Source organism: Anoplophora glabripennis, unplaced genomic scaffold, assembly GCF_000390285.2.
Source record: "Anoplophora glabripennis isolate ALB-LARVAE unplaced genomic scaffold, Agla_2.0 scaffold1333, whole genome shotgun sequence".
NCBI lineage: Eukaryota > Metazoa > Arthropoda > Insecta > Coleoptera > Cerambycidae > Anoplophora > Anoplophora glabripennis.
The window spans coordinates 10,377-23,939 of NW_019417419.1; the positions used below are offsets into that span (position 1 = coordinate 10,377).

Genomic DNA, 13,563 nt, shown 5'->3' on the forward strand with positions numbered 1-13,563 from the left:
AAAGCGTTGTCAATACCTTACTACTTCCCGAAAAATCAAGACGGACGTACAAGCAAAGTTATGCAAAACTTGAAGATTGGTGTAAAGGGAAATGAATAAAGAATAGCAGCAATGAAAAAGTTCTGTGTTCGTCGCTTTGAGTATGTTATTCTATGCTACGTTCAGTTATATCAATGAAGAAAAATACGGATATTAGTATGTCCATTTAATTGCGTTTCTAAAAAGAAAGTCGAAAAGATTTCGGTCAGAGAAATCCGAGATTTTAATAAAAGAAAACATAACTCAATTTTTGCTGGAAGCCGACGATAGAACTCATTTTATGATAAGTGGCATTGATAGTGATTGTAGGTGCTGCAGGCGTACTGAATTGACAAATTTGCACCTACAAAATTTTAAAGGTGAAAGACAATGAATGCATTCATATTATTCTGTTTACAAAAACAAAGATATCAACAGATTTTTTTATCACAAACGGAAACATTGAAGAAATAAATGTGGTGAAAATGGTTTGAAGATATATAGCGATGAGGCCAAGCAATACAGATTATACTTGATTTTTTGTGGGGCACAGAAATGTAAAATGCATCAAGTAGCGAGTTGGCATTAATACTTTTGGGAAAATGCCATGTAATAAACCATTGTTCCTCGGCCTTCCAAATCCTCAACAATATACAGGCCGTTGTATTTGTAGATCATCTGCTTCCTTCCTTGCAAATTTAGGAGTCAATTTTTTAACTGTTAAGAGGCATGGTGGTTGGCACTTTAACACAATGGCAGAAAGCTATATAGAAGATTCCAAAGAAAATAAGTGGTCTCTAATATTTTGGGTAACGTTTCAGGCACTTCAACAAGTTCAAGCACTCGGGAAATAAACTTATTTTCTAAAAATATAGCCCGCTTATCATATGCTGGAATTAATTTAACAAATTTTTCAGAAGTTGTAATTAATATTTATCATAAATAAATGTTGAATTTTTTATAGTTAATAATAAGTAGAAGTGATGACTAACTTTGTTTTTGTTTATTTTTTACTTTAAAATTTGTGTGTTATGAATTCATTATGGTACTGAGTGTTATTATGAAGATCATAATGTCATCCAAATGAGAAAGCTAAATGTGTCATAATGACACTGTCATAGATTGTTATATAATTTTTTTTGCGAGTTTCAATTTTGATTGTTCGGTTTCCTGTGGCAGTGTCACTGTCAGTTATTCAAATATTTGGACATAATGACCCCAATCAAAGCATTTGTGTAACTTCTATTTATAGGGGTCCAACTAATGGTCTATATACAGGCACCAGACACTATTGACGTCCTTGGTGTCATTTTATTCTTTAATACCGTTGTTTTGGACAATGGGCTGATTCAATCAAGTTGCAATAAATTAGAAAAACAATTTTTAATTTTTTTTTGTAAACTATAATTCACCTCATTAGGACTAATAAGTATATCAAAGTTATAATGTAATACTGTGTTAAATTTTTTTGTACCAAAATTCTACAAAGTAGTAAATATTTTTTCTTCTGCCAAATTTTGGGAAAAAACAAATGCTAATTAAAAAAGTAAGTAAGGAGCTAAGTTAAAAATAAAAGCACAATTAATTGCAACTTTTTCGATTTTTTTTTTCAATACAAAAATTTTAATTCAGCCAAAATAAATAAAAGCCTCTACAATTTGGCCAATAGTTTTTCTTTAATTTTGGCCAATTAAAATGCCATTTTCTCTTCAAAATTACACAATTTTAAGCAAGACGATAGACAACAATATGACATTGCATTATACACAAATGCTATTCAAAATGTCACATTAAATCCAGGTTCTTGTTTTTCATTTAAATTAGGAAATCAGAATATTTGAAAATTTCAATTCACTTTTCAGTAACGTGACATCCAGTCGTGGTGCCTCATGAATTAAGACCAATTGTAACTAAAATTTGAAAAATTCTGTAAAATGTTGAGAAATTTCTTAATATATCTCCGTTGTCGAGATTGTTGTACATCCTGTATTCACTAATGGCGAAAAATGTGATCTTTATAAAAGTGAAATAATTTGTTGTTCAATGTTCAAAAAATATTGAATTTTGAAAAATATTTTTTTTTGTACGAGATGGGCGTATTTCATCTCATTTTTTAATTAAATTTTTTGTCTGATCATGTTAAGCCGAAGCATCAATTTTACAATACCATGTATAGAGTGAAACAGAAAATGTAAAAAGAGTTTGACTTATTTCATATGGTTGGTGAGGTGTGTACAGATATGACAGAGCGTGCACTACATAGTCAACCCAGTTCAAACAGAAACATTCTTCTAAAAAATGTATTTCTTGAACGATTTAATTTTGGTTTTCTTGTCGAGTTTAAAAAACCTCACATAATATTTAAATATACAGGGTGATTCACAAACGGTGACCAAAAATGAAACCTAGTATTCTTCGGTGAATTTTAAAGTTTTGTATTGTTTTTATCTAAGACACTTCGTTAAAAGAGTGTTAAATTTAAAAAAAAATGTTTTTAACTTTTTTAAATAATTTAAAAACTAGTATGAAATTGGTCACATGTATGTATGTATACATTGTCTAAAATGTGAGGCCTTTTCCTAAAATTTAGATGCTCCAGTGGCGGAGATACAGGGTATCGGTGGCATATTTTTCTAAATACACAAATAATATTCTACTGCTTTGCGGTAAAAATCACGATATTTTTGGATTGGTTTTTCAATTTTCTACAAATTACTTCTCTTATATTTTTCGAAAAAAGCCTCAATTTTGAATAAAACTTAAAAACTAACTGAAAACATTTTTACTTAACTGACATGACAAACACTAATCATTCGGTAATTTAATCGTATAAAGAAATTAATAACATTAGTCATCATATTAATGATTTTATTTGAATAAATGTTCAAAAATAGCTCCATTTCCACAAACAGGCGCGACATCTTTTAGAAATGAAAATGTAATTCGTTCAAAATTTATTGTTGCTTGAATCTGATGAAAAGCATTATTTATTCTTTCTTCTAACTGCTCAGAATGTGAAAGTTGCTATCGCAGCATACTATGTTGTACTCGAAAATCAGTCTTTTTTCGAAAAACATTTGTAGAAAATTGAAAGACAAATCCAAAAATATCATGGTTGCCACCAATACTCTGTATCTCCGGCACTGGAGCATCTAAATTTTAGGAAAAGGCCTCAGATTTTAAAAAATGTTTACATAAATACATGTGCCCCATTTCAAATTATTTCACTCACAAGTTTTTAAATTATTTGAAAAAAATGAAAAATATTTTTTAAAGTTTAACATCCTGTATCTTTTTAAGGAAACATCCTAGATAAAAGCTTTATAGTATAGACGTCCCTTAAAATTCACTAAAGAATATGAGGTTTCATATTTGGTCACAGTTTGTGAATCACCCTGTATATTCAGTTATCAAAGCTTACTTTTCATTCTTTTTTGTGCCAAATGTTGGTACATTTTTTTATCTAAAATCTGATAACATCACTGGATTCTGCACTTCCTCAATGTAGTTTGTATCAAATTTCGTGAAAACAATATTCATTGTGCAACCAAAATTTAAATAAAAATTAATTCTAACCAATTTTTGTCAGAATGTTTTTAGGTTCCATATTTGATGTGGGTTCGTTTACTTTTTGCATGAATGTATAACGTCTACTCCGAGTTCCGCGGGCTGCTCTGACATTTTGTCAGTCCACATCTAACCTTCAATAAAATAAAAGTTGAATTGTACTAGTTATCAGCTGCCAAAAAATCCCATTTGGGGAATGTTGAATAATATGTTTCCTCTCTGTTTTGTTTTTAAATATTTTTGTAGTTTCGTTTCTGAATAATTTTTTTTGTATATTAAAAGAATTATTATAGTAAATCCAGGAAATAACAACTTCCTTTAAAATAAATTTTAGATTCAATTCTCGTATAAAAAAAATAAGAGAAATACTAATTTGTAACAAAATTACATATCTAGAACACAAACTAATATATTACTTTTGTTATATTTTACATTTAGGGAACAGATTTAACGATTTTGAGAAATAAAAAATAAGTATTATTTTCACATATGTAACCAAATCGTCTTACTATTCAACAAAACCTTAATGTCTTCAAAGTTAATCTCTGTCACGTTCTCTTCTTTTATCACTTGAACTTGAGTGACGGGAATGAGAACGACGGTCACGATCACGGCTCCTTGACCTATAATTGATTAAATAAAACATAAGTTAAGCAGTCATTTTCAGCTGTATGAGATGGAAAAAAAAACATTAATTTTCTATAGACATTTATCACTGATATACTTTTTAATTAAAAAAATTTGTTTATTAGTCTAGAAATGCTTCGATGGGATACTGGTATATTAATGTTAATGTCAATTTCTATGACGTGCACCACTGAAGGTTGTTTGCAATTTAAAGCAGAATTCAAGTTCATATATTTTAAAAGCCACTTGTTGGATTTAGTTCAAATTTTCAGAATAAGTATAGTTCGAGTATTACTTTGTGTTTGTAAAAAGAAATTGAAAACTAAAATTAATTAAATGAGTCAATTGATTTACAATTCATTAATTTCAGATTGGAAAGTCTAGAAGTTCATAAAATTTTCCTGTATCCTTCTCTGTTATTGTATCATGAATTGTAGTTATTCTGGATTCTGGAATTTGACAGCAGTTAGAAATTGTATTTTTCATCAATATTTTTTTATGAGTGTTCAATTTCAGTTAACATCCAGAATTTTAATATAATACAAGTAGGATTTGGAATGAATAATAATAAACAATATAATTTATCAGAATTCTATAAGACAACAGTAAAACAGGAAAATGTTGCACAATTTAAGAGTTTCCAGAATTTTCGATCTGAATCCAATGATGTTCATTATCACTTTTTAAACACTTTTAGCATAATTACAAGAACCATGAATGTGTTTAAACTACCTGATATATTTTTTTATAAAATAATTGAATCCTCATATTTATGACATTCTTGGAATTTCTAATACATACTGCTTATTTAAATAATACTATCTCTAACTGTTCTAATTACAAGGTTAGTCCAGAAGTCGGAAACGTGTGCGGGAGATTGATTCATTCTTTTCTGAATTTAGCGATAAAATATTACGTAATTTATATTTTTTTACAATTTACCACTAAAAATTCTGGTAGGTATAATTTATAAGACAAATTAAAACATCTGTAGGAGAGAAGTCACTATATTTACTGTTATATATATATATATACCTGGACTTATACGAACGGCTGCTTCGACCTTCTCTATCTCTTTCTTTTTCTTTGCGGTCCCTAGATCTAGATCTGTGCCGTTTTGATCTTCTGTCCAATTCTCTACCACCTACATAATGTTCGCGGTATCTTCTTTCATAACGATCATCTCTCTCATCACGGTCCCTGTCTTTGCCCACTTTCCTCTTCTCTTCCTTCCTCTTCTCTGCAGTTTTCTAAAAAAATGTATTGTGATGATGTATAAATCTGAAAGATGATATATTTTGATGGAATACCTACCTCTAATTCAGCTAATTTTTCACGGATTTTAATAAATCCAAGATGTAGTTTTCCTCCAAAGTGGTCTGCTAAACGTCTATCATTGTCATGTATACCCAAATAAGCAGAACATACTTCACAAACTCTCAACTTTTGCTGCTGGTAACTACTGGCAGGCATCGAGTTTCGATACTCCTGTTCAGCTTCCAACTTTTTCTTTCTTAATTCATCAACCTGATTTACAAAAATTTTAAATAGTTGTTTAAATATTATTTTCAAAATATTGACTGCGATTTTATTGCAAATTGATGGTTTTTTAAAACTGCTTGAGAATTTAATTTTTCACTGTAGTACTGATGCGCTTAATTGTTTCTTTTATTGCTTAGAATGGATGAAAAACTTATCGACTTGGTACAGAATTTTTGCCAAACTGAAAGTAGACGGTAATTTTATTTTTATTGTTTGATCGTCTACTACTTCTTTATATACAGATCTAGATTTTCCTTCACTTTCTCATGTAGTCCATGCCTTGTATATCTATTTTTGGTTTTTTGTATTGTATCATATAGAGTTATAACAATAATTGCCAATATCAGTAAATATCAATAAAAATTTCAAAATAGTCAATTTTTTTGGATAGACAAAGGATATAGTTTTGTTATACAGATAGACGCATACATATTCATGTAAGAATATTCTATGATTTTACAGCACTAACAATTTTACGTTTTTCTGGAAACCACAGTTTTTGAATTGGTCGGAAACAACACAATGAAATCTTCGCCAATCTAACTGAAAATTTTACTGTATATTCAGAATTGTATTCTTCGGCAACGTATGATTTTTTTAAATATATTGCACAGTATTTTTTTCTAGTTTGTTTTTTTTTGTTCCACGTCAAAAATTGCATGAGTTACATTTTCGGTTGTGTACCCCTTAAAAATAGGGCAATGATGGAGAAATGATGTGCAATCGTCATTTTTTTTTATTTACCTTGAAAAAATTATTTTTCATAACTCAGTAGTATAATAAAGTCCTCTACAAAATTTTGATTGATCCCTGCATTTCTTTAAAAAAATTATGAAATATGCCCATGAAATCTTGCTCTAGGCAGGTTTAATTATTAAACTGTCAATGTTAAATTTATGAGATATAATGAAAAATGTGTATGTATGCCAATCAAGAAAGAAGAGATTTGATAATTATCCATGCTGTGGCTCACGCGTGTATCTGGCACAGGTGGTTATTTCAGGTTACAACAGCTTGTCCAGTGATAGAATATGAAAATTATGAAAATAAGTTTAAAAAATTCAGTTTTGACCTTGAAATGACCATGAGACGACTTTCAAATAATCTGATACAGACAAACTGCCCTCGAATTCGAACTCTGCGACCCCAAAATCCTGTATAACATGTAGTCGGACTTTATTGCTCGGCTTTTTCTCAATTTGACCTTGAAATAACCTTGAAACAATCTTAAAACGGCCTGATACAGAAAAATTATTGTCCGATTTGGACTCGGCAACCCAAAAAACCTAAACTCTGAGATCCTTTGATTTAATGCACTTCTCAATCTGACCTCTAATTGACCTTGATCCTACCTAGGAAGGAGGAGGAAGTCCCATTTGGGGGTAGAATCGATTAGTTATTATATGTCACCGTGATTTAGAAAATAGGGGTTGTCTGTCAATTCTGTTCTGATTTGCTAATAAATAATAATAAAAAAAAAAATTCTTTTTTTTTGGCCGAAAATGAAGGGGGCTGAAAACCGGCCTAAATGACCTTCCCCCTTTTCGACTGGACTGAATTCAATCATCATGTCAAACATAAATGAAAGATTATGTTGTCCATTTAAATATTAAGAATATAATTTCATAAACAAATTAATTAATTAATCAAAACAACTCAAATTTTTAATCTGAGTGTCAGCTCTGTTTTATTTTAACTGCGGTAGTTAAACTAGTCTAAAACTAATACCCAACAAACATTTACCATTTTCTTTCACTCCAATACACAAAATATTTGAATATTGTTTAAATTTTTTTATAATTTAGAATAATAATGTCCTTTATTTTCTACATAATATATAACTAATTGTGGTCATTTTCATTATATCTTTTGCTGTTCAAAAACTGAATCAATAAGTGAACATAGCAGCTGATGATGCAAAATTCAACTTTACATTATCAATACCAAGGCAACACTTTTGATGAGCTGTATTTGAGCCACATTATAGTACTGTTTTAAAGATGCCATTACAAGAGATGAGAGATGGCAAAAGAATTTGGTAGTTTCGTGTCGTTTTATTAATTTACATAGATCCACTCTAATGAACACAAATTTTAAAAATTTCATTTATTTCTGTTGCGAATTTTATTTTTTCATAAATGAAATTTTCATGAATCAAACCAAATAAAACATTTTTTAACTGAACTGATTTTTACCCAAAATTAAAAGTCAATTTTGTATGGAAAGTCGAACTGCTTTAATAAATATTTATGCAAAGGAGACTGCTACAGGGTTGGCAAAGATTAAAAAAGACAAATAATACTGTTGCAACAGCTGCAGTATTGCTCGTGTAGTATGAAAATTGGGAAAGAAAATTCTCCTTCAGGCACAATAGTTTTTTTTGTGTGCAAATATACTCAAGTATACATTGAGAATATTTTTGTAATACTACACCTAGACTACTGTCCAAAAAATAAAAAATTTAACTTAAAAATTTATACCTCCTCCATAAGCTTCATACTTTCTTCAACAAAACCTTCTTCTCCAAGTTGCTCTGCTTTAGCCAATTTTTGACCAATTTGCTCAGCTAATTCATGAACGCTGTTAGCTTTGACAGCTACTTCTGCCGAGAGTTCCTCTTGGGTTTCAGCCAAACGTTGTTTAGCAGCTTCGGTTCTTCTATCACAATCACTAATAAATGCCTGAAGATGTTCCATCGCCTACATTAAATAATTTTTTAAAATAAAGTGATTACTTTGTAACAAGAATTCAGTAACTTTAAAAACTGTACTTACGTCAAGATCATAAAAGTAATCTTTGGTTTGTTGTGCCTTCTCAAAATCTGCCCTCAGTGCCAAATCATGGATTTTTGGGCATTCTCCTAAGTCCATGCGCTGTTAAAAAATTTGATTATATATTCTATTTTAAAACAATTTTCAAAAAAATTAAGTGTAATTCTTTTAGTTAATGTGTTACTTTCTTTTTTTTTATTTCAATTCAGACTTATAATGACTTCTTGTAGTTACCCCAAAGGAAAGAATGATAGGTATCTATATATCAAAAAAATATATTTTTAATATCTATGATATACATATATTGCAATAAATTAATTCACCACTAAAATGGGCTCAAATTTTAAATGAATACCTAATCTAATTTTAACAGTTACGATACTAAGATAGAAATTTTTACTAAAATTGTAGTTTTCAGAATATGTGGAGTATAAGAGAGAATATTTTTTCTCCTAAATTTTGTAACATCATAGGGCGCACTAGCTAAAATAGCAAATTTCTACTTGAATCAAACTGTAGCATCATCTTTTCAGTTTTTGTATTCATGTCATTTCTTTTGATTGAGATATGTCATTAAATTAAATGCACATAGTATATCTTATCTATGATTAAATGTAAAAATTAGTGTAAATCAGTTTATTGCAAAAATTTCAAAACTGTCAAGACAATAGTTATAATAAAAGAAATCTGTGTGAGAACAAAAACTAAGAAAATTAATTAATACTTTTAATAATAGCTCCATATCTATGAATTATACCTACTCAAAATCAAGAACCATTTTTTCCCCACCAATGTCATTCCATATTAGTAGTATTAAGGCTTTTACGGTTATGCTGATATTTAAAATAAAATGGTTTTTCACGATGTTATGCCGTGGCCTATGTATCTACTCGCTGCCAGTTACAGTCTTATATTGCACTCCCTTAGCCTTACATAGGAATCTTTGACCTGCCATTGTTGTTCTCGGGCCAAGCTTTGTGGAGACGAAGCTTTTGCAGAGTTACCATTGAAGATACCAATAGTGAAGAATGACGAAATGTTTGGAAGCATTGGATGTGACCAGAGGGCCACCATTATCTGACGAGTTGTTCCATCTATAGTGACCTTAGAGTCAGCAACATCTGGGCGTGCTTAGGGGTTCTGATAGCAGATTGACTCCACATAGTCTAGTCCGAGAACAAGGACAGGCTAAAGATTGCTAGTTAAGGTTAAGAGAGAGCAGTGTAAGTCTGTGTAACGCAACAACCAGGTACATAGGCCAGGGCATAACACGAAAAACCATGGACCTTTAAATATTGTTCTGTATGCTTCTATGCAGGCAGTAGACAGCAGTAAGAGGGTCACTCCTATTCATCTCGCTTAATATACGACGCACGTCAAAAATCTTTATATGGTTTTTGTTGCATTTTTTGAGGCCTTTATGCTCGTAAAAACAAATTTGAGATCCATGGCTAACTTTGTGAGTAATTATAAAAAACCGGAAAAGTACCAAAAGTTTAGGGTCGTCTAACTTTTTTATTTTAAGAGATAGAGAAAACTTATTTCAATAAAATTTGATGGCAAAATTGATATCTTTCACCTGGTATAAACAGATTTTTGAAATATCGTATGTAAATTGCTGCGCCTCCTAAACGGGCAAAAAAAAATTGTCATCGAAGTAGGCTATGGCCACAAAATAATTGCTTGTTTTTTCCTCTTTCATGTGATATACTACATGTTGCCTTTACCTTTTATATTTACTACATTTTTTATAATTTTTATATAAAAAAATATAAACATTTTCGTGTTGCTTATGTTAATGTAGAAATTTGTTTTAAACATAATAACTACAAAAAAATTAATAAATATAATGTACTTCTCTTAAGCAAAATATAGATTTTCTTATTAGTTTATTATTGTATTGGTTTTTGCATTAGAGAGAATTAAGCCTTCAACATTGTTCTTTCACAGACAAAGTAGCAAATACTATAATAATGTAATAAGAAAATTTGTATTTTGCTTAAAAGAAGTACATTATATTTATTATTTTTTTTTTGTATTTAGTGTATTTCAAACAATTTCTATATTAACTTAAGCATCACGAAAATGTTTATATTTTTTACATCAAAATTATAAAAAATGTAATAAAGATATAGGCGACATGTATATCGCATGAAAGAGGAAAAAACAAGTAATTATTTTGTGACCATAGCCTACTACGATGACCGATTTTTGTCCGTTTAGGGGGCGCAGCAATTTACATATGATAGTTCAAAAATCAGTTTATACCAGGTGAAAGATATCAATTTTGCCATGAAATTTTATTAAAATAAGTTTTTCTATCTCTTAAAATGAAAAAGTTAGACGACCCTAAACTTTCGGTACTTTTTCGGATTTTTTATGATTACTCACAAAGTTGGCCATGGATCTCAAATTTATTTTTCCGAATATAAAGGCCTCATAAAATGCAACTAAAAACAGATTTTTGACGTGCGTCGTATATTAAGCGAGATACATAGGAGTGACCCTCTTATAGTAGACAGCCTGTATATCCACCTTATCACTGATTTTTTTTATTGCTATTACTGTTGTCTTAAATTTTTTTATTTTTACAATAAACTGATGCATTTCAACTACGTATCTCTCCTTGTATCAACTGAAAACTGAAATTTCAAATAAAATTTTTATCTTGCTGTAATTTCTAAGAAATAAATCTATTACTTTAAAAAAATCATGCTGTTTGTGAGAAAATTACCTCTAACATTGGAACTCATTTTGATGCAGTGTATAGTATTTTTTAATTTACTTCAACTGTTTCTTTTTTGTAAAACATCTTTCGATTCAATTCTTAAAAATGTTCAGACGTAGCATGACAAAATAATTGTACAGGAAAAAATTAATGTTAAAAAAATTTCTTTTAATATATAATATGAATATGTAATTTGTAATTTGATATAAGTATAAAAAGAGAAAAAATTAATGAACAGTTATTTGTCTGAAATTGAGGATATTTCATAAAATTAATTTATCCTTCAACTGTTGTATAATTAAGCTGTTTCACACAATAGCTCTGTTGAAAATATGTATAATTATTTTCAATAAACAAATTGTATTCTAAAGCATAAAATCAAAACAATTTTTATTTGCGCTGTGGGATATTTTTATATATTTTTTTGTTATACACAAACAAAATAAGAAAATAAATGTAAAATATCATAAAATTATAATAAATTACAATGCTGCAGTTTAACAATTATGCATTGAAAGTAATTTTCATTTGAGAATTTCACAAATAAACTAGAACTATTTATCATTAAATTGCCAAATCAGATTACTGTTAGAAAGTAACATGTGGTATAATATAATGTGTAACACCAGACAATACATTGTTACAATTTTGGTCAATTTTGGTTTTTTTTTGCATGTCTATTTGCTTTTTGATTTCTGACTTTCATGTCTAACATTTATTTTGCTATTACATAGCAGGTTAAAAAAATAAATAAAACTTTATATGACGTAGTTTTAAAATAATCACTATAAATCTGAATTATATTACAAAAGAATTAACTTAATATAACTTTTTCACAGTATAATTAAAAAACAGCTAATAGTATGAGAGTAAACTCCTACACATATATTTTATATAAACACAGTTTCCAATCTTATAAAAAGAAACAGTTAACCATGTTGCAAGTAGGTAGATTTTATAAGTGTACATCAATGTTATTTTTATAATACCTACATATAATCTTGTAAAGGATTGGATATGCTGTGTTTATATTTTCAAATCCTCCTAAAATTGAAATACAATTATGGTAAAAAAATATGTGACTTACAATTATGGTAAATTCCAGAGAAAAAATGGACTTGTAAAATCCTAAGGCGGATTGATTTTTCTTTACAAATGATGTTAAGTTGAAATGTTAATAGTCGTCAATATAATTAAAAAAATGCATCAATTTTGATGACTTTTCTTACTTAGATCAGGAATAATTTTTATACTCACAAAAAGGCCTGTATGGACGGACTTTGGGGCTTTACTTTTAACAATTTATACTCACAACAGTCCTGTGTTTTAATTGTTATTTTGTATGTAGTACATGCAGATTTTTCTCATTTTTTTTTCTTATTACTTACCAATAAACACCGGATTAAATATTTACAACTACAAATTTTATTATTTTACCATACCTTCCAAAGTGGCAATACTGAACAAGAAATAACAGTTAAGAAATTAATAGAAATATAGTATATTGAGCATATTAGCATGTTTTAATTTTCATTAATTTCTTATCTGTTCCACGGCGCTGCATAAAATAAAAATTATTCTTGCTGATATCCTATTATCAACATTTATACCTAATATTTCAAATTTTTATACGTACGTCGTTGTACTTACATACAAAACAAACACCTATTCCTCATCTTATATTAGATAATTGAAGTTTCTGAAAATACATTGCGTCATTAGTCACCGATATTAAAAGATGTTTAAAATCAGACTCAATAATAATTAGTCTGATATTAAGTCTACATTTCGGAAATAGAAATAATTTCAATTTCGAAGTAATTATTAAAATATTTTAAAAAAATCCCTAAGAACTTACCGTCGAAGACAATATTTCATGTGGGCAGCAACTCAGCAAAAATGATTTACACACTTTAGGGTCGTTGAATTTCACATGAAATTTATTATTTTCACCTAGAAAAGATAGCATCTGTGTAAAAATCAATGAAAGTAGTTTGTCAATATTACGTTACCATTTCTTCCTGTACCCATAAGCTGATCTAACATAGCCCGCATTTGATCGTGGGCCGTCATTTTTTATGATACTTTAATAATTATTAAATTATCACAAAATTCACCACTACAAATAACACTGTTTATTATTTAAGACGTCCACGGCAGCAATATGGCGACTCTATAAAATGACTTGCTCCAATTTCTCCAACACAGAATAATGAAATTCACTGCTTGAGCATGCGCATTATAACGCGCATTTAATTTCTCTTTCCTAGGGATTTTTAATAGATACTGTTTTATTTCGTTACACGTGTG

At 29.2% G+C, this 13,563-nt stretch overlaps 1 protein-coding gene across 2 annotated transcripts; it reads right to left on the minus strand.

Annotated features, from left to right (window-relative positions):
• Positions 1 to 3,242: 3,242 nt before the first annotated feature.
• On the minus strand, positions 3,243 to 13,428 carry LOC108915716 (putative RNA-binding protein Luc7-like 2). Of its 2 annotated transcripts, none has more exons than XM_018721831.1 (7): positions 13,266 to 13,428; positions 13,112 to 13,206; positions 8,529 to 8,627; positions 8,235 to 8,453; positions 5,527 to 5,739; positions 5,248 to 5,462; positions 3,243 to 4,208 (listed from the first exon to the last, which is right to left on the minus strand). In XM_018721831.1, the coding sequence occupies exons 1-7, from the start codon at positions 13,324 to 13,326 to the stop codon at positions 4,124 to 4,126; spliced, it is 987 nt and encodes a 328-aa protein (XP_018577347.1). In that variant the 5' UTR covers positions 13,327 to 13,428; the 3' UTR covers positions 3,243 to 4,123. The 2 variants fall into 2 exon arrangements, with proteins under 2 accessions (XP_018577347.1, XP_018577348.1); XM_018721832.2 differs by lacking the exon at positions 13,266 to 13,428 and adding an exon at positions 12,904 to 12,952 and having other exon boundaries at positions 13,112 to 13,163.
• Between the last annotated feature and the right edge of the window lie 135 nt (positions 13,429 to 13,563).

Excerpts from the sequence above, each read along its gene's own strand:
- LOC108915716 (XM_018721831.1), bottom strand. The coding sequence starts at position 13,326 with ATGACGGCCCACGATCAAATGCGGGCTATGTTAGATCAGCTTATGGGT. Across the intron at positions 5,740-8,234 it reads GTATGAAGCTTATGGAGGAG|GTTGATGAATTAAGAAAGAA; the intron begins GTATAAATTTTT and ends TTTGTAAATCAG. Across the intron at positions 4,209-5,247 it reads AGCCGTTCGTATAAGTCCAG|GTCAAGGAGCCGTGATCGTG; the intron begins GTATATATATAT and ends AATCAATTATAG.